The sequence below is a fragment of the Hylobates moloch genome, unplaced genomic scaffold, assembly GCF_009828535.3.
Source record: "Hylobates moloch isolate HMO894 unplaced genomic scaffold, HMol_V3 SCAFFOLD_17, whole genome shotgun sequence".
Lineage (NCBI taxonomy): Eukaryota > Metazoa > Chordata > Mammalia > Primates > Hylobatidae > Hylobates > Hylobates moloch.
The window spans coordinates 4829750-4851931 of record NW_026652292.1 but is presented as its reverse complement, the minus strand read 5'-3'; the positions used below and the strand labels follow the sequence as shown (position 1 = coordinate 4851931).

Below are 22182 nucleotides of genomic sequence, written 5' to 3'. Positions count from 1 at the left end.
AGATTACAGGCATGCACCACCATGCCTGGCTAATTTTTCATATTTTTAGTAGAGACGGGTTTCACCATGTTGGTCAGGCTGGTCTCAAACTCCTGACCTCAGGTGATCCACCAGCCTCGGCCTCCCCAAGTGCTAAGGTTACAGGCGTGAGCCACCGCACCCAGTCCAAGAAATGTCTTTTGAGCAGAAATGTCTTGTGAGGTTAAATTCTCATTAACTGAATGGACATTTCTTGGTGCTGTATTTTGTGTAGAAAAAAAGTTTTAAGCCCTACCAAAAATTTGGGGATGACTTTTATAAAAACATGATTTATGATACACTTGTCTTGTTTCATAATTGCTACACCAAGACAAAAGACAAGTACCAGGAGTGCAAGGAGCCCCATGAAGCCATGAGAAAATAGAGGTGCTCCCCTTTCCACCTCAATCTGAAAGACATGCAAGTATTCCTAGCGCTTTTTAACAACAACAATTCCAGGCAAGGTATATTGCGACTATTTTTTAATAATCACAATCACAATAATACAGACATTCCTGTAGGCTAAATGCCTTTTAATAAAGGACTCTATCATCTTCCTGCAGAGACTTTTTTTTTTTTTTTTCACCAAAGGAAAAGTAGTGGTCTGAAAAATACAGGGCAACAGGCCAGGAAGGGCTTTCTCCTCACAGCTGCACACTTTCACGCGCACAGCCAAGTCTTCCTGCGCAGGGGGTGCGCGGGGCTCTGCTTTCTGGAGGTCACATCTGGGTTGTCCAAACATTTGCCAATGTGACTGTGGTTTTCCATTAAGATATAGTGAGTCTTGGATTATCTGCGAGTGGTCAGGGTGGGAGCAGGTTCCTTGGCAGCTGGGAGAGGTGCCCTGGGGTGGGCAGAGAGCTGGGCATGTGCAGTTTGGCCATCCCACAGGGTCAGTGACTCTGCAGCCCTCCTTCAAAACACGGCGGGGCACAGCAGGATGCGAAGACACAGAGACTCAGGTTACCTCATCACAAACATGCTTTTGCCTCTGAACTCCAACTCCTGATACATTTCTAGGTGTTATTTTCTTACAAAACTGTTGCAACATTCTAAATGTGACTATTATTCAAAAATCAAAATATTTACTTTGAGATTTTGCTACATTTTTATCAAGGATAGTTTTAAGAATCTCGCTGGTGTTGGCTTGGACTCAGGGATCCCGGCACACACGTCCAGCAAGTGTGGGGTTCCAGCACAGCCGCCGTGGGGGATCTGGGGCACAGGGGCCTCAGGCCTGACAGCGCCAGGTCCCTGGCGGCGAGCGAGGAGGCGCGCCCCTAGAGGAAGCTCCTGCATCCCAAATCTTAAGTCCCGCGCCAGGGAGCCTTCCCGCAGCCTTCCCAGCAGCTTCGCTTCCAAGGGTCACGAGCTTCCCCAAGTAACCTGAAGCCCACGGGGGCCTCGACCCTTCCGCCCCAGGGGACAACCTCCCCAGTGGAAGCGCACGCACAGGGCCCGAGTATGCACTGGCAAGAAGAAGTAGCTGGAGAGGGCAGAAGGAGGCACCTCAAGTTTTATCCACCTCTGCGACGACTGGAAGTGACCAACGCGCAGGGAGTGCAGCACCGCGAGGTCACTGTTAGGCACCTGCGGGCAGGGCTGCGGGGCGGGGCTGCAGAGACGCAAGCGGGACTGCGGGTTCGGAGGCGGGACTGCGGGTTCGGAGGTGGGGCTGCGGGGGCGGGGCTGCAGAGACTGCGCTGCGGAGGCTGGGCCTGAGCTGCGGGTTCGGAACCTCAGGGACCAGGATTGCAGAGGCGGGGCTGCGGGGGCGGAGCTGCTGGGCCTCAGGGCCTCAGGCTACGGGCGGGGCCGCCGGGGCGGGGCTACGAAGGCGGTGTCCCCAGCCCTGAGACCTCCATCTACCCAGGCTTCTCTGCGAGGGCAGCCAAAGACCCGCCAGTCAGTGCAGCCCCGGGAGAACAGTGCCTGGGCGATAGGGAGAGGACATTTCAGTGTCGACCCGTTTCAATGTTTAATTTGCTATATGCATACAATAATACACAAGTAAGAGGAGGCTCTTCAAGAATAGTATATATTGCATTACAAGTGAAACTATTAAAATGAATATAGTATAACAATAATTAACACAGAAAAACAATACCTAGGAGGGTCCGTTTATGGCTGTGGAAGGTCTGGTAGTTGAGGGTTTACATTCTCAGCTCCTCGCCTTCCCTTTTGAGTTTGTGTTTCAGTTGTGTACTCGTAATTTAGGGTGAGGTTATCTCAGAGCAGCAATTGATGACTGTTAAGGAAAAAGTAATATTCTTAAAGACTATGGGAAAAATTAAAAACAAAACCAGCTAGGGATTGGATTCAGTTCAAGGTAGTGGAAGGCAGTGAACAGCTTACCTTCTCCTCTTTCCAAATTTCCATGGAAATGGATCAAGGGATGGGACAGTGGGAAAAGCCATCTAGAGACCAGAGCTTTGACCCTCTGAAGACAGAAAGCAGCTGAGAAGGCAGAGGCCGCTCAGGCAGGGAGAGGGTGGGCAGACCTCGGGTGCAGAACAGAGCAGGCCGCAATGCTCAGAGTACTTACTGGGCAGTGTCTACCCAACTGCTGGGGGCATCCATGTCACCGGGAGGCACCCCCGGAGTTTCAAACTCAGGGGTTTTGGGTGAAGCTCTAGAATCTCCAGTCCTAAGAAGCCAGGTGTGATTTGGCCGCCCTACTGCCGACAGGCCCCGCGGAAGGTGCAATTAGAGAGTGGCCAATGAGGGCTGGGCTCCAGGGTGAACGCTGGCACCTTGACACCCTGATGAGACACATCTTGTGTGCGCTTTTGGAAGGCAAGGTGGCCTGAGCCAAGGCATTCCAAGGTACTAACGTCCTTCACAAAAACACAAAGTTCTTCATGAAAGCAAGCAAAAGCATTCATTTTCATAAAATACTGAATTATATCATTTTTATGGCTCTTCACTCACACTTCTGTTTTTGCCTCTGTCATCAGAACCTATTTAGTTGTGCAAAACAAACTGACTGCAATACAGTGAGGGCGCTTTAATTCCTCAAAATTCCCCTTAGAGGGGCAAGAAAATGAACTTCTTGTTTCACAATTATGCACTCTGAATTTCTTTGAGAAAGCGTCAGGTAGATGGAAGCAAGCAAGAGAGGAAAGCATGTACAAGTTTATAGATCTGAGTTTTTCAACTTTCTCCTAAATTTTTAAAACACCCTCATTGAAACATTGTTGCATCCTAAGTCTGAATGAGGGTGGTTGATTAGATTTACAGGTGTGAGCTCTATTCACACTACAAATTCTTTGTAATATGGTTCTACACAAGATACTGTGTCAGGGATGTTTGAAAAAAGTAATGTTAAATGTGGGCAGGATGACTTAATTGGCTAGTTTCTTTGCCCACCAGTTCATCAGAGGAGAGTGACACAACCTGCCATTCACTTCACTGCCACTACCAATTACTCACCTGGCCACTTGCTTTTCTCCTTCCTTCCTTTCCTTCCTTCCTTCCTTCCTTTCTTTCTTCTTTTTCTCTTTTCTTCTCTCTTCCTTCCTTCCTTGTTTTTTGATCAAAGCACTTAAGTATTTGCTTTTTTCTTTTTTGAAATATGCTCTTAAACACGAATTTTACATGTTATTCTATCCACACATTTTCCCCATTTACTTATTGATAATGGCCCTAGGAAGTGCAAGGAACACCCCAAACATGAATGGAAATGCTTCCCTGATATAAAGGCTCTCAGAGCGCAAAATTCTGCACCCAGACGACCTCTCCAGTTAAGGTTCCCTTTCTCTTCCGGATGGTTTATTCATAGGTGAGTCTACAGTGCCCTCTAATGGCTACAGTGCAGTTCTTTCCATGCCCAGGTATGAATTTATTTCTATTTCATGTTCCTTAAATATTGAACTTGCTGAATTATACTGCCACATCCTATTTTAAAAAACAAATTAAACAATGTAACAGAGTGCTCTCTGTGAAAAATGACACTCTGAAGTGTGTAATCATCTCGTGTTCTGTCCACACTCTGTTGACCATTCTCACCCTCTTCTCTGCTGCCCTGGCTTCCCGCACAAATACCATCACGTGCGGACGCTCCGAGAATCTCTGCCGTTGCCCGGCGCAGCCTGGTTCAGTGTCTCCTGCTTACCTCTGCACTGAAAGGCTTATCAAGCTGCAGGGGAACCAGCTTGAGCCACCAAGCACCAGTTGAAAGCCTCATCTAACTCCAGGCTGAAAAGTGTTCATTTATTTTTGTGTTGACAGTTTTGGTTTTTTGTTTTTTTTTTGGTTCAAGTAATAAAACGTTACGATAATGTTCTGTTTCAGTACTGGAAATTAGTAACAGCTTAAAACCTTTCCACTCTCTGGGGATAACACAGTACCATGGGCAACTTCAAGCCTATTTATCATCATCAGTTCATATGGAGTGGATGCTGCCGAGTAAACTCAAGGAACAAGTATGGCAAGCAAAAGTTAGCACCGGTGCTAATAAACAACAGTGCACCTCCTCTCCACTAATTAAAAACACATACGACTGCTGAGGTTTAACACGTTTGAACCACCTGACAAATCCACTCACTAAGCACAATTTCCACAAACTCAGTGGACCACGCCCTGCTCTTCTCTCTTCCACACTTCCCACTCCTTGTGCCACCCATTCCAAGCCCATCACTATGTGGAAGATGCTCACCAAGGTCACTCACCTCACCTACCTTGCAGCTTCCAGCCACATCGGTAGCCAAGTGCCTGGACAATGAATGACCGACAGGGTTCCTCCCACACCACCTCCTGCCCGGTCCTTCGTCTTCTCCCTCTTCCGTGGCACTTCAAATTATAGGACGGACTGGGGGGAAGTTATTTTTCTCCCTAGGTGAACGCAGAAATACACACAGAGCTTTAAGTAGTCTCCATATGCTATCAACTTCCACAGCTCTGTCACATCCCTTCTATAGAGTTTTTCCTGTAAAGGTTCCCTGCCACCTCCACTTGGAGGTCTTATGGTTCCCATGTCCTAAATGGAAAGCTCGAGTTGATTCCTACCACCTGTAATTCCTAAACCTGTGCATCTATCCCCAACTCCAGGTGCTCAACTCAGTAACCTGGGCGTCTTCCCTGATTCTTCCCCGGGACTTAATGAACACAGCATCAGTTCTACCCCAATAGATGTGAAGTCCATCTGCCCTTTATCATCTGCACCCTCACCACCGTCAGTTCCCAGCTCCACCTGTTGCAGTCGCCTCCTAACAGGTCTCTCCACTTCACCTCTTGCCCTTCTCACATCCCTTTTCCTCAGAACAGCCCCGGTGAACTATCGCATGTGACACCTCTGCTCAATCTTCCTGGAGCCTCGGACGCCACTCAGCATGAAAGTGCTCCCAGCTGTCTTGAGTGACTGGCAGTTATGAAACCTGATCTCATGGACACGCGACAGGAATTTTGGCTCCAGCAGACTCCTTCTGGCACTCATGGGATTGTTGCCTTGCAGGGCTGCCCCAGCAGGGACATTCCTCCTGCCTGCTTTCAAGTCTGGGTCTCCCCATCCAGGTCCTTGTAATGTTACCTCCTCAGAGATCCTCTTTGACCACGACATGGAAAGAGGCGTCTACCCTGCTACTCTATATGCAAAGCTCCAGGTTTTCTTTGTTGCTATTTCCCCAATTTATGATTTGCTGTATATACTGGGTGACCACTCGTTTAGGATTTTCCTCTACCCAAATGCCATGGGACTAGCTCCTCCCAGCAAGGCACCTGGCAGAGAGAATCTGTTCAACATATTGGTAGTAAGAATGACTATCAACACAAAGCTTCCAAAAGGACAACCAAGTGATTTAAAAATTTCAGTTATGCCTGTTATAATTACTTAAGGAAGGAGTAACAAAATTGTTGCCAAATGCAATTGTTAAAGGGCAGCAGTTGTAATTGAACAAAAAATCCAATCATGAGGGCCTGTAAGCACTTAATTATCTGGCATCTGGTATCACTAAAGAGCATCTCCGTAAACACTCAAAGCCGGGTAAGTACTGGCAATGCAATGTTTCTCTCACCAGAAGGCAGGTCTCCTTAGGAATGACCATTTTCTTCTATCTTTGGTTAGATGTCTTCTTCACCCTTGGTAGAGCAGAAGTAACACCCAGTTTCACTCTAATAATCAGAACAGTAATATCCATGGCTTACTTTTATTTTTTATTATAAAAACACATACAAGAGTTTTAAGAAATAACGAATATAAGACAAATCAAAACCATGGTGAGTTATTAAACCCATTTTCTATATACAAATACTAAAATTCCCAAAGTGGAATATCTTCCAATGTGAGACACATCATAGCACGGTCCATATGTACACGGCACACAGAGCTCTGCCTGCGCTCATCTGTGAATTGCTCATTACATGTCACTGATAAAAAAATCTGCAAGGGAACTTCTACTCTTCAGTTCTCCTCTTCCTGATACATTGTCACATGTTTTTAAGGAACTTTAGGGATATGAAGAAAACGCATTAAAGTGGGTTTCTGCTAAGGGCTCTCCATGTTGATAATTATGCACTACATCTTGAGAAAAACTTTTGCAGCTCATTTCCAGCTAAGATAGCAGAAAACTCTAGGTGTTTGCCAATTTATTTTTTCCTAGTCACTCATTGGAGCACAAGTCCAACAACAGCAGCTCAGGAACCAAATCGTGTTTTTATATTGGGAAGTTCATTATAAAATGCCACTCAATTTTAAGAAGCCACTAAAAGGACACTTTCTGCAGCAAAAAAAGGGCTAAGTTCAAGTTTTTGTTGTTTGACAAAGACACAATAATATAACCCATACGTCACAGATCACAACAGCCTTAAGTGAAATGTATGAGATTTAGGGAAAAACGACTATGCAACTGCTTGTTTCTCCTGTCTCCTTGCCAAACAATAAGGAGAGCCTCTGGTCTGTTTTATCTATTTTATGTCTTTCGTTTTTAAACCTCCCTTTGTATTCTGAAAGCTGACCAAACTATTTGTGTTCAAAATGTGTCAAGGCACTTCTCAAGCCTCAGTGGCATCCCGGGTCAGCCAAGCTCCTCTGTGCTCAGGGCACTGACTTCCTCTAGGCAGCTGACAATCGCAGACGGAACGCTTTTGGAGGCCTCTCTCCGCCAAGCTTCCAGGATCTTGGAAATTTCTGCTGGATTGCTGGGACTCAAGTCACAAAGAGCATACACGGCTGCTAACTGTATACCCCATGGTATATCTGAAAAGAAATTTCAAATCAGTCATAAAACAAGAAAATATTCAAAATTTTAGTGATGTAACCTACTGGAATACTATTCAAATACAGAATGCTGTCAGCAATGAAAATTAAATATAAAAAAAACCCACAATAAAAAAATTCATTTAAGATCTGTCCACAAATAAAAAAGAAGAAAAGCCAGAGAGTAGCTGTCTGTAGTTTCCTGGCTCCGGCAGTGTTCTGAGGACTGCTTGTGTGTTTGTAAAAGGGAGAGGGCCTCAAAGATCCCAGTCAGCCATGGCCACCACTGAGCTTCCCAAAACAGTTCTGGAAGGATCACACTCCCATATTTAAGTTTTAATAAAATGTGATCCTAAAACATTCATTAAACATATGACTCTATGAGATATCCACGGGAAGCATTTATAAATGGACTTTGGAAATGAAAAAAACATAATAAAATGAGATATAGTGAAAAACTGTTTTTGTACCGTACCATACTTTCAAAAACTACAGTATAGTGTATGATTCTGGATTATAGCTAGGTTATACATTACAGTATATTATCACAATTCTCTTTTAAGATAAGTTTATTTCAGAGTTATTAAAATTTAATTTAGTTAAAATTTAATTTACTTAAATAATTTAGGTTAAACAATTTAGGAGTTAAAATTGGAGGTTGTACTGTATTCCTACTCCAAAAATCTGAAATCCAAAATGCTCCGAAGCTGAAACTTTTGGAGCACCAACATGACCCACAAAGGGAATACTCAGGGAGCATTCTGATTTTCTGATTAGGGAGGCTCAACTCGTCAATATAAAGGAAATACTCCAAAATCCAAGGAAATGTGAAGTCTAAAACACTTCTGGCCCCAAGCATTTCCAATGAAATATACTCAATGTGTATCTCAGTTTTCTCCAGCAGGGCAAACTACAACCATTTCAAATAATACAAAAGCCCACACATTCAAACATTAATGTTGAAAAGCAGGCAGAACTGCAGCTCTTAAAATTACTTCCCCCCCATAAATTATAAGCAATGAGAAAGCATAGAGCACGGGGTACATAGTAAGGCCATGACTCAAACAAATAAAAAAGTTCAACAGTAAGAAAAACACAAGAGGTTAAAAAGAATTTTAATAAATAAGAGCATGTGGCACTATTTAAAGAGCTAGCTCTGGAGAGGGACAGACCTGGGCAAATAGCAGGGATGGCACTTCCTAGCCTCACCTTCAGCAAATCACTCTTCTCTCTGAGCTTTGGTTTCCTCCTGTATACAAGAAGGACAATGCCATCTACTCAGATGGCTGTCTTGGGGATCCCGTTAGGCTGTGGGGCAGTGCCATGCACAAGGTCTCATCTATAGCAGGCCCCCAAATCAGCTCCTCCTTCTCCCTCACGGGGACGAGGATTACCACAGCTTCTAGGTTACACCCACTCTAGTATCAGAGTAAAACTGCATCTGCTGGCAAGACAACTCATCAGCCACTATTCTGGCTACTTTCTTTTATGTCAATACACAACCTCAATTGTAAAAAGTACACTGTAATATGGAAGAAATGTGCACCACCTCAGCGGCTATCCTAAAGTTAAAGAAGGCGTTTCAGAGAAAGCAGCTTAATGAAAAACGCTGTTCTCATTAAGCTCAACGTACAGTCTTCCACTGAAAGCTGAAGACAAAGAACCTACCATGTTAAGATCATCTTGGGTGTTATGCAGTATTTAAAATGTAACTTTGTGCATTTCTGATGGCATGTTGCTTAACTGTATTATTCCTTGATTATACAATATTCAAAATAAAAACTAGATTCATCCCTTCTAAGAGGTACTTTGAGTTAAGCTTCTCTCACAAGAGATAAAATTACATGCTATGCAATATGTAAATGATAACAGAAATCCCCACTACGAAGCCTTGCTCACAAGGTTTCCAGGTTTCCAAGCTCTCTCCTGATGATGCTAAGTACTCTGTGACACCTGGCATCTCATTGTGCATCACAGATTTCATTCCATCAAGACACAGCTCCACCCAGGAGGCCTCGCAGAAAGCCAGGTTAAGTCACTTGTCAGGGATCACACAGTACAGAGTTCTAGAGACAGAATGTTAGCTGCAGGGATCACACAGTACAGAGTTTTAGAGGCAGAATGTTAGCGCAGGGATCACACAGTACAGGGTTCTAGAAGGCAGAATGTTAGCTGCATGGATCACACAGCAGAGTTCTAGAGGCAGAATGTTAGCCGCAGGAAGAGAAGAGAGTTTATTCTTCCTTAGGAAAGCAGCACCCAACAGGGCCAACGACTTTCATTTAAGCAATCAAATACCACCACAAAATCCACACACACATTCCAGTATTAATGCTGGAATGTTTTGCAAATATTCCCTAATCTATGAGGCAGCAAGCGAAACACAGAGCACAGCACACAGTAAGGACCCCAAAAAAGGTTTAACTATGAGAAACACAAGTTACTCAAAAGTAATTTGAATAGATGTAACTTTTACCTTCATCGTGAGCATGCTGTATAAACATACCGATAACCGAACTAATATTTTTCACAGCAGATGGAAATCCTTCTTTCAAACCCAATTGGCCTAAACGACCTAGGGGAAACAAAACAAAATGTAAACAGTCCAGTTAAATGTTGATTAACTTTTCCTAAGAATTTAAAGGTCCATTTCTCTTACAAGAGGGTGATCAAAATGCCTCATCATTTCTTCTTGCATCACCTATACGAGATGATATACAATGTGTTGCTTTCCAAGTTACAATGGAATAGAATTTAGAAGAAAGAATGGTTTCAGTAGGGTCAATGTGAAAGGCCTGACTTCTGTTAACAGATCAAAGATAAGACTATGGTCCCACCAAAATATGTATTTTTGGTCTGACACTTTGGCAACTGCTATTATACCACAGAGCAGTAATACTCAAGTGTAGTCTGCAGAAACCTTAGAGTCCTCTAAGTCAAACTACTTCACAACAATGCTAAGAAGTGCCTTCCTCCCAGTGCTGATGTGTGGTCTGATGGTGCAAAAGCCACAGCAGATCAAACTACTGGACTGTGAGTGCAAGTCAAGACAGTGGCACCTCACTAAATGGGAGTTATTCTCCATTGCCAGGTGCTCACAGTCAAAAAGCCAATTTTACTTAGTCACAATTACTCCCACTAAACCTGGACCCCTAAGCACAGAAGTCTGTAACATGCTGTAGACGGCACAGGAAGCACTCCCCCATACACCGAGTATGCTGGTTGTTGTGAAGAAATGCACTTATCCAATTGTTTGTCTTGTGAGTGAAATTAGGCACTTTTTTCTCATAGGACACCACCTTTGATTGAAAGAACTGACCAACTATGGCTAACTGGAACAACGCAGATTTTTTTCAACAATAAACAAAGTGAACCTGTAACTTAAATGAACTTTATCCTCGTGGTCAATAACATCTGAGCTTTTAAGCAAAATTAAAAGTTTGGAACAATTTTCATCAGCTATCCTGAGCTTGACAGCTTTATAATATTTAAGACTTTTCTGTGATGAGATTGGTGACATTAAATGTGATTTTTGGGTATTGTTGGCATTTCGAAGATCTATGTCAATTATTTTCCAAGTGAATAATGCAGGTTACAAAACCGTAAGTGGGCAAAAGGATCCCTTCAACATTTAAGCTAGCTTAGTGGATTTGAGTGTAACAAGGTACAAAAAGCTCACTGACAGCATTTCAAATTTCACACTTCAAGTAACCTTTAAGAAATTACTACTTGTTGAGTTTTATTGTAGCATCAAAAAAAAAAATCCTTATTTGAAAAGGCTAATAAAAGATTCTGCCCTCCATCAACTATGTATTTGTATGAGAATGGGTTTTCTTCATATATTCAGTCTTATGGATATGAAAAACACACGAAAATAAATGCAGAACAGATAATGAAAAATCAGCCATCTGCTATCAAACCAGACAGTACAAAGGTCTGCAACAAGGCAATGCGATTCTCATTATTTTTTGTTTTGGAAATATAGTTACCTTTCATTAAAAACGTCATTTATGGGTTCATTACTGTTCATTTTAAATGAATAAATAAACAATTTCTCAGTTTTTAATTACTAACAGTAAATACAGATAGATGTAACCTGGAGTAACGAAAGTTCTTTGAGAGTTCTCAATAATAACTAACAGGTATGAGAACCAAAGATCCAAGGATCAAAATCACAGGGCAACCAAATTCACTAAAGGCTAAAGCAAGCAGGATGGCATCATTCCCCCCATTCCCCTACACTTGCAGCCTTCCCTTACTCCAGGAGCTCTCCTATGGATGACAACTTGCTTCAAAGTGGAATCCTGTTCCCTCCATCCAGGCAAATCCTCATCTTCTTTTGACTCCTAAGTAGGAGGACTGCGGAACATATCTTGGATATGCTTTACAACAGTATCCTATTGTATGCTCAGCGTTCTGTGTTCACATTCTGTCTCAATACTACAGATGTCCCACAGGTCTATATGTGAATCCAGTACATGAGTTTCATCTCTATTTTAAATGTGGAGAAGCTGAGGCATGGGGCGCTTAAGTAACTTTTATGACTTTGTATCCTCTACAGGAACTAACTTAGTGCTGGGTACTTGCAGCCTGAATATTGTGATACACAGCAGATGCTCAGTAAATAATTACTGATCAAAGAATATCAGGATAACTCCCAATTTAAGATGACATTGTAAATATCTGAATAATTTCTAGAGAGCCTAGGAAATTGAAAAGTAATTTACTTCAGAAATCAGAAATTTCAGGTCACTGACCACTTTCAACTATCTCTTTGCAATTAGATTAAACTGCTACCAGCATACCACTGGATCTGTCCTCTGAAACAATCGACTATGGATATTAAATGTACGACTAATAGCAGAGAAAGGGATGTGCATCTAACACAGCTATGGTATTTATTCAATCATGGGATGTGCATGCGTTCCCAGGAAATATATAATCATGTTATAAGGGCTCCCTTTCTTTCAATTAAAAGCGCTTAATGAAATTCAGTTTTATAAGCGATTTAAATTAATGGAGCTAAGGAGTAAAATAAGAGGAAATCATGAGTCTAGTAGATGATTCGGGGAAAAAGACTCAATATACGATGACCCGACAGAGATGACAGATTGGCTATGATGGAGGAAGAGCTCCGCACAGAAGGTATGTGAGGACGCCCAGGGCCATCCAGCCGTATTAGAATACAAATAAGAAAGTGGAGCTAATCTCAATGTCCAGGACAATGCAATCCCCAGCACTGTCAAGGGAGCCCCAGGAGAGCTGAGGCCTGCACAGAAAGTAAGTCTACAGGGCAAACCCTTCCAATAAACACTCATTAGAAGATAAAGACAGCAGGTTTCATTTAAGATTTTGGAGGCAAGTTTGCAAAGGAATGGTGAGCTGACAATTTCAAAGGAAAGCTGACAGATTTGCAAAGAGAACAGATAGAAATCACTGAATAATGGCTACTTCAGTCTGACCTGCAGAAACCTGACATGTGACACAGTGTTTTTCTAGCTCTAGGTTCCAGTTAATACCAGGAGGGGCAAATTATTCAGGATTTTATAAGCTCTTTGGGGCAGAAAGGTGGTCTTCTACAGATTCACACTCCACTGAATCCAGTGGTAGGCAAATCTGTGTTCCAACTTTGCTACCTTTCCACTGGATGGCCTCAGACAAGGGCTTAATCTTTCTAGGCCTCAGCTCTGCCAAGAACTGAGCACCTATTCTTCACCACATTTCTGTGACTCTAGAGCAATTCGAGCATTCCACAAAATACTCTTTAATAGTTTATCATTAAGGTAGGTTGGAGTAAACCCCTTGTACTAATCCTGTGACCATTTGCTGTTAGCAATGTTCACACCTGAATCCAACATTACATACCACAAGTCTCACTGATATAAAGCTTGTTTTACTGTCCATGGAGTAAAAATCTCATTAATAGGATGTGCAAATTTTGAATTAAGAATAGACAGAGGCCGGGCACGGTGGCTCACGCCTGTAATCCCAGCACTTCGGAAGGCCAAGGCAGGAGGATCACCTGAGGCCGGGAGTTCGAGACCAGCCTGACCAACATGGAGAAACTCTGTCTCTACTAAAAAAAAACTACAAAAAATTAGCCCGGCATGGTGGCGCATGCCTGTAATCCCAGCTACTCGGGAGGCTGAGACAGGAGAATCACTTGAACCTGGGAGGTGGAGGTTGCAGTGAGCCGAGATCACGCCATTGCACTCCAGCCTGGGCAACAAGAGCGAAACTCCGTCTCAAAAAACAACAAAAAAAGATTAAGGACAATTCCTTTATTTTATGAAGATTAGTGTGACTTAACATTATTAAATCACAGCCTACCAACTTGATTTTTTACTCAATTTTTCAGTCAAGGTCAGATTCGGAAATGGCAAGAAAGTTCACTAACAGTTTCTCCTTAGGAACAATTCAAACTCCCAATCCAGATGAGTGTGTGTGTGTGTGTATGTGTTTGTGTGTGTGTTGGGGAGTGGGGGTGTGTCACCTCTGAGAAATCTGCCAGGCCTAAACAGCAGGCCTCACTCACTTTCACCCCTTGCCCTCAGCCCACACTACTGTCCTTGTCACTCAGCAACTGCCTGGCTCTGAGTCCCATCTCTTGTGTATGGTGCCACGGCACGAAAAGCACAGGCAGGACCAGGCTCTGCTGCTCCTCTCCTGCGCTGGCGCACCTGTGCACACGTGGCAGCCCGCTAGGCTGTGCTCCAGCTTCCCCACACCCACCTTGCTCATGCACACGACTTCATCAGCAGACCTGAGAAGGGCTTATTCTCCCTGACTTCGCTCCTACGTCGACATTACGCTAATTATCCATCCTCTGAACTGCTTTTATATGTTTATAAGCATTTTAGTACATGGTATTGTCAATTATATATTATGTTAATTACACATTATTCTTATTCTCTATAACATATAGTTGTATTGTATATCACTCTTAATTGTATAAGTGCATATATTACTTATGAACGTATGTATTAAATAATACATATTATTAGTCATAAATTATTTGGCTCTCAACACCCAGAATTTTAGATTCAAAGAATAAACTAGACTTGATTTGAATAAAATTACAAGCCATATTTTCCCCCTACAATTACACATCCTTCTTTTTAAATAAACTATTAACATAATCTTAATTCGCATATTTTAAGGTACATATTTGAAAGTACATAATCTTAAATAGTTTTCTTTAAAAGAGTTTTGTGACATCTAAATGAAAGGTAAAGTACAGTCACAGGTCGCTTAGCCAGGAGACCACATTTTAAGAAATTCACCTTTTAGGAGATTCTGTCCTTGGACAAACATTATCCTAGAATACACTTTCACAAACACAGACGGAGCAGCCACTAGACACCTAGGCTATATGGTGTAGCCTACTCATAGGCTACAAATCTGTACAGCATGTTCCTGTACCGAATACCGGAGGCAACTCTAACACTTCAGTAAGCATTTGTGTATCTAAACATAGAAACGGTACAGGAAAACAAGGTATTATCATCTTCTGAGATCACCTTCTGGTATGTGCTCCACTGCTGATGAAAACATTGTTATGCAGTGAATGACTGTGTATACTATTTTATTTATCACAATCATTCTTTTCCGAACCCATTATTTCATTAGCGTGCCTACAGAGCTTTGCTGATGAAAACATTGTTATGCAGTGAATGACTGTGTATATACTATTTTATTTATCGCAATCATTCTTTTCCGAACCCATTATTTCATTAGCGTGCCTACAGAGCTTTGCAGACACTGCTCTAACACTATTGGAACCTCGGAAGATGGAGCCTGAGAATCTGTGTTTTTAAAAAGCTTCTCTGGCAGTTTGGATGGCCAGCCAAATTTGGTAACCCCCGAAGATAAATAAACACTAGTTAGAAGAGACACTGGAGAAGACACCAAGATAAATCACAGGTACAGCTGACCCTCCTCTATAAATGCAAAGACGCTGCTTCCGCTGTCATATGAGGCTGCTGACCACAAAAAACACAATCTTCACTCGTATTTCCTCTCCAGATTAACCAATACAGAAACACAACCAGTAAAACAAGAACAAAAAAACACCATATTTTAAAGTGTGACTTAAAAAAATACATTGTTTTGAAAATCCCACAGATTATCTAGGATAACATATTTATTTACACCTTAAAACATCTAATTTTAACTCTCAAAAAGATTTCACAATTTAGAATGAATCAAAAGCATGAGCATTTTTTCTTGAATTCATAAGAGAAGTTGCTACTGAAATCAGCATTTCCACATATACGGATGTCACCTAACTATGGGGAATGCCATCAATGACCCTCCTGTGTTCCTTAGTGCTCCACAGCTAGAATGGAAATTGTTCTTGAGGGTATCTTGAACTGAGGAATTCAGCAAAAGTTTTGAACCTGTACACCACATGGCATAGTTTCATTTCCACTTCTGTGCCTCTGCTTATCTTCTGATGTATCTCTTCTGATTCGTACAGTCTTTGGCAATCATTTGGTTCTCCTACCTTCTTGTTTGGTAACTTATCTCCAAGTGCATTATTGGTTATTTCCAGTGAAATTTGGTGTCTACTTTGTAACCAGGTTTTTGTCTAGAACCATTTTATTTACTTAGGGCAATGTTGCTATACTTGCATGCAAAGTACACAGAGAGGAGGAATGCAAATTTGCCGATACAGTAACAAAATTCACTGGGTATTTCCTACTGTGATCTATTTTTAGACTGACTTATATAACCGATTCTCAAACACTAACCTTATTTCAAATGATGCTATCTGTGAGTTTTAATTAAGAAAAATCCGGCTGGGCGCGGTGGCTCATGCCTGTAATCCCAGCACTTTGGGAGGCCGAGGCGGGTGGATCACGAGGTCAGGAGATCGAGACCATCCTGGCTAACATGATGAAACCCCATCTCTACTAAAAATACAAAAATTAGCCGGGCGCCTGTAGTCCCAGCTACTCGGGAGGGTGAGGCAAGAGAATGGTGCGAACCCGGGAGGCGGAGCTTGCAGTGAGCCGAGATTGCGCCACTGCATTCCAGCCTGGGTGACACAGCCAGACTCCGTCTTAAAAAAAAAAAAAAAAAAGAAAAAGAAAAATCCAAAGATACTTAAAAGTCATAATTATCTTCAAAGTATCTAAGGGCTATAAATGCAGAAATTGGATGAAGCTTGTTTTATATTCCCCAGGGGCAAAGAATACATGCTGCAGATGGAGAAGTCAGGTCAAAATTAAGAGAGCTTTCTTTTTTAAGTTCTGGGATACACATGAAGAACGTACAGGTTTGTTACATAGGTATACATGTGCCATGATGGTTTGCTGCACCTATCAACCCATCATCTAGGTTTTAAGTCCCACAGGTATTTGTCCTAATGCTCTCCCTCCCCTTACTCCCCACACCCCAACAGGCCCCGGTGTGTGATGGTCCCCTGTGTCCATGTGTTCTCACTGTTCAACTCCCACTTATGAGTGAGAACATGCAGTGCTTGGTTTTCTGTTCCTGTGTTAGTTTGCTGACAATGATGGCTTCCAGCTTCACCCATGTCCCTGCAAAGGACATAACTCATTTTTATGGCTGCATAGTATTCCATGGTATATTATGTGCCACATTTTCTTTATCCAGTCTATCACTGATGGGCATTTGGGTTGGTTCCAAGTCTTTGCTATTGTAAATAGTGCTGCAGTAAACATATGTGTGCATTAAGTCTTTATAGTAGAATGATTTATAATTCTTTGGGTATATACCCACTAGTGAGATTGCTGGGTCAAATGGTATTTCTGGTTCTAGACCCTTGAGAATCACCAACTGTCTTCCACAATGCTTGAACTAATTTACACTCCCACCAACAGTGTAAAAGCGTTCCTATTTCTCCACAGCCTCACCAACATCTGTTGTTTCCTGACTTTTTAATGATCACCATCCTAACTGGCATGAGATGGTACCTCATAGTGGTTTTGATTTGCGTTTCTCTAATAACCAGTGAATGATGAGCTTTTGTTCATGTTTGTTGGCCACATAAATGTCTTCTTTTGAGAAGTGTCTGTTCATATCCTTTGCTCACTTTTTGATAGGGTTGTTTTTTTCTTGTAAATTTGTTTACATTCCTTGGAGATTCTGGATATTGGACCTTTGTCAGGTGGATAGATTGCAAAAAATTTCTCCCATTCTGTAGGATGCCTGTTCATTCTGATGGTAGTTTCTTTTGCTGAGCAGAAGCTCTTTAGTTTAATTAGATCCCATTTGTCAATTCAGGCTTTTGTTGCAATTGCTTTTGGCGTTTTAGTCATGAAGTCTTTGCCCATGCCTATGTCCTGAATGGTATTGCCTAGTTTTTCTTTTAGGGTTTTTATGGTTTTGGGTTTTACATTTAAGTCTTAATCCATCTTTAGTTAATTTTTGTATAAGGTGTAAGGAAGGGTTCCAATTTCAGTTTTGTGCATACGGCTAGCCAGTTTTCCCAGCACCATTTAATAAATAGGGAATCCTTTTCCCATTGCTTGTTTTTATCAGGTTTGTCAAAGATCATGATGATGGTTGTAGATGTGTGGTGTTATTTCTGAGGTCTCTGTTCTGTTCCATTGGTCTATATGTCTGTTTTGGTACCAGTATCATGCTGTTTTGGTTTCTGTAGCCTTTTAGTATAGTTTGAAGTCTACTGCGACACTTCCAGCTTTGTTCTTTTTGCTTACAACTGTCTTGGCTATATGGGCTTTTTTTTGGCTCCATATGAAATTTAAAGTAGTTTTTTCTAATTCTGTGAAGAAAGTCAGTGGTAGCTTGATGGAAATAGCATTGAATCTATAAATTACTTTGGGCAGTACGGTTATTTTCATGATATTGATTCTTCCTATCCATGAGCATGAAATGTTTTTCCATTTGTGTCCTTTTTCCTTGAGCAGTGGTTTGTAGTTCTCCTTAAAGAGGTCCTTCACATCCCTTGTAAGTTTTATTACTAGGTATTTTATTCTCTGTGTAGCAATTATGAATGGGAGTTCACACATGATTTAGCTCTATGCTTGTCTATTATTGATATATAGGAATGCTTGTGATTTTTGCACATTGATTTTGTATCCTGAGACTTTGCTGAAGTTGCTTATCAGCTTAAGGAGTGGTTGGGCTGAGACGATGGGGTTTTCTAAATATACGATCAAGTCGTCTGAAAAGACAGTTTGACTTCCTCTCTTCCTATTTATTTCTTTCTCTTGCCTGATTGGCCTGGCCAGAACTTCCAATACTATGTTGAACAGGAGTGGTGAGAGAGGGCGTCCTTGCCTTGTGCCAGTTTTCAAACGGAATGCTTCCAGCTTTTGCCCATTCAGTATGATACTGGCTGTAGATTTGTCATAAATAGCTCTAATTGTGTATGTTCCATCAATACCTAGTTTGAGAGTTTTTAGCATGAAGGGATGTTGAATTTTATTGAAGGCCTTTTCGGTATCTATTGAGATAATCATGTGGTTTTTGTCATTGGTTCTGTTTATGTGATGGATTAGGTTTATTGATTTGCATACGTTGAACCAGCCTTGCATCCCCGGGATGAAGCTGACTTGATCGTGGTGGATAAGCTTTTTGATATGCTGCTGGATTTGGTTTGCCAGTATATTATTGAGGATTTTCACGTCGACGTTCATTGGAGACGTTGGCCTGAAATTTTCTTTTTCTGTTTTGTCTCTGCCAGGTTTTGGTATCAGGATGACGCTGGCCTCATAAAATGAGTTAGGGAGGATTCCTTCTTTTTCTCTTGTTTGGAATAGTTTCAGAAGGAATGGTACCAGCTCCTCTTTGTACCTCCGGTAAAATTTGGTTGTGAATCTGTCTGGTCCTAGGCTTTTTTGGTTTGTAGGCTGTTAATCACTGCCTCAATTTCAGAACTTGTTATTGGTCTATTCAGGGATTCGACTTCTTTCTGGTTTAATCTTGGGAGAGTGTGTGTGTCCAGGAATTTATCCATTTCTTCTAGATTTTCTAGTTTATTTGCATAGAGGTGTTTACAGTATTCTCTGATGGCAGTTTGTATTTCTGTGGAATCAGTGGTGATAACCCCTTTAACATTTTTTATTGTGTCTATTTGATTCTTGTCTCTTTTCTTCTTTATTAGTCTGGCTAGTGGTCTATTTTGTTAATCTTTTCAAAAACCCAGCTCCTGGATTCACTGATTTTTTTGAAGGGTTTTTTGTGTCTAAGAGATCTAATTAATAGATCTCACCACTGATAATTCTGCAGGGCCTGGACAGCAGCTTGTTGAAGACAAGACAGAAGAAAAAAAATAAGTAAAAATAAAAATAAAGATTCATAGGAGATAAGTAAAAATAAAAACTAACAATTTGTAGCAAATAAGGAAGCAGAACCAAATGGCCATTGAGGTCCTCTTTAAATATGAGATTAAGGATCCATGTCTCATTTAAAATATTTTTAAACAGTCGTTTAATTTCTGTAATTCACTTAAGTGATGCTTATCAGGCAAGTATGAAAAAATTGGGGCAGGTGGTGTGAAGATATCCTCGATATAGTCTGTGTATCTGTCCCCGCCCAAATCTCACGTTGAATTGTAATCCCCAGTGCTGGAGGTGGGGCCTGGTGGGAGGTGTCTGGATCATGGGAGCGGATCCCTCACGAATGCCTTGGGCCATCCTTGTGGTCAGCAAGCTCTTGCTCTGAGTTCACAGGAGATCTGGTCATTTAAAAGTGTGTGACCCCTCCCCGTTACCCCTCAATTGCTCCTGCTTTCCATATGTGATGTATCTGTTCCCCCATCACCTTCAACCATGATTGAAAGCTCCCTAAGGCTTCCCCGGAAGCCAAGCATGTGCCAGCATTCTACTTCCTATAAAGCCTGCAGAACTGGAAGCCAATGAAACCTCTTTATAAATTATCACATCTCAGGTAGTTTTTTATAGCAATGCAAGAATGGCTTAATACAATCCTTATTTTAGAAACCAAATGAAACTACAGTATAATTTATAGCAACTTATATATCCTAGTCTTTATGTATATTATTAGCATCTAAAAAGAGCTCAATTGTAGCTAAAATGTACTAACATGAAAAATCTTAATCTCTGAAAAAGATGAATAAAACACTAATTTATAAGGAGAGAGAGGAGAATGACTTAAGTACAAAAGTATCTACTCTGATGGTTGTAAAATCAGTCGTTATGGAAAATTTTCAAAGTCAACATATATTATTATACAGTTAGCCCCCACCCTTCCACCAAGATATCAATAACAAGAAAAAAACAGTAATAAAACAGACAACTTACCAATCAGCCTCAGTATTGAGGCTATAATAATATCAGGAGTATACGCAATGTTCGCATGTCCTTTTCTGTATTTTATCCACTTATCCATCACAGGCCACAGCTCCTTACTGTAAAACATGAAAAGATGTATGCTCATCATCACTCAAATAATATTAATACCTTATCTTATAAATGATCCTTAAGCAATAAGTGAAAGAGGGTAACTGCTGAGGATCTAACATCGTAAGTTCAAGTGAGAACAGATACTGGATGCTCACATCTTCTTCAACAGCATAGTTGTGCCCATGTTAGCTTAAACGTGGCTGAAATTCAGTGCTTGCATCTTGTTCTAACTCTTCTGAACAAGGCTTTGGACGGAGAAGCTGAACAGCATCCCCAGTGTCCCAGAACTATGAAGTGGTAGAGCCTGAGTTTTCACTTGGACTCTCCAGGTGCAAAAGCAGCCTCTGTGTTTTAGAAGCCAAGTTACCTGGCAGGATCACAGACAAATAAAGCTGTGCATGTAAACCAAAAGGAGCTAAGCCAGAGGAAAACTGTAACTTCAGTAATCAAATAACACTTTAGATGGATAAAACAAACTTTCCACTGACTGAAAACAGTGCCAATTCCTCTTTGTCATCTGTTTTTCCAAAAATCTATCTACTTCTTTCATGGCATTCATAAAGCATCACTAGAAAAGTTTAATGTAGACAAAAGAAAAATGATAATTAAAAGCACTCCAAACTCAGTCTCAGATCATTATTACTCTTCTAATTCTGGCTTTTCTTCTAGATACTCCCCACTCTCTATGGACGTAAACAACCTGGAGAGAGCCACCAGTGCTGAGGAAGGGAGCAGGGTCTGCAGTTGCTCAGGTGGAGATCCTCATGTTTGATGATGTCTTCACCAAGAGTGCAGGGATCGTGGACCAAGCATCTTTGACAGACACTAGCCCTGGTCTCTTCATGCATAATTGGGGCCAGCAGGGCCCTGCCTCATGGGTTCCCATGAGGATTCAGAAAGCTGAGGCCCACAGTAGGCCCTGACACATCATTATACAGACTGGCACTGGACAGACTATTCTGTCATTTTCTTATTTAGTAACAGACTGGGAAATACTTCTCCATGTCAATACATAGTAATCCATTCATAGCTATGTGTTTTAATATAGCTATCATCTCACAGAGGAGTGCCATGATTTGATTCCTTACTGTTTGACATTCAGATGTCTAATCTTCCCTTAGTGTCAAGATGATGAACAAGAGTAACAGACATCCTTGGACACACATGGATCCATGGACAAGGTAATTTCCACAGCTTCAAGTATCTTAAGGATATGGATTATCAAACCTTTGATGCATCCTTTTTAATGTCACCAACTCCCTTAAACCAGCCTTTCTCAGCCAGGGTTCCACAAGAAAATTAAGACCTACAGAAAAATTATTTGAGTGACAATTTTCTCCATTCTCTCAGAGATGGTACAAAGCTAGTGCCAGAATTATAAATGCACAGAGAAAAGTTAATTTACTACATACAATGAATGTCTGAGAGCTTTTCTCCCAGGTGACAGGAGCTGCTAATTTATAATTTTGAATATTTCTCTTCCCTTTAGGTTTTGTGAGTATCTGTATGTTACGATAATGATAATTAATTTCATTCAACACACATTCACCAGATGCTCCCCTTGTGTGGGCACTGTTCCGCATGCTACGGATATGCCACAAGCCAAACAAGGCC

The 22182-nt window shown here is 41.5% G+C and overlaps 1 protein-coding gene across 2 annotated transcripts in view; it reads right to left on the bottom strand.

Moving 5' to 3' along the window:
- Positions 1-3582: 3582 nt before the first annotated feature.
- ICE1 (interactor of little elongation complex ELL subunit 1) overlaps positions 3583-22182 on the bottom strand; it is a 69906-nt gene continuing 51306 nt past the window's right edge. The window contains exons 17-20 of one of the 2 annotated variants that reach the window (XR_009210489.1): positions 20467-20573; positions 9687-9785; positions 6030-7210; positions 3583-4851 (exon numbers count right to left, since the gene is read on the bottom strand). Coding sequence is in view for 1 of the 2 variants with exons in the window: in XM_032135196.2 (XP_031991087.1) it covers positions 7029-7210; positions 9687-9785; positions 20467-20573 (388 nt within the window). In the remaining variant the exon portion in view is untranslated. Of the gene's footprint in view, positions 4852-5865; positions 7211-9686; positions 9786-20466; positions 20574-22182 lie in introns of those variants that run through there. The other variant, XM_032135196.2, reaches the window with a different exon arrangement.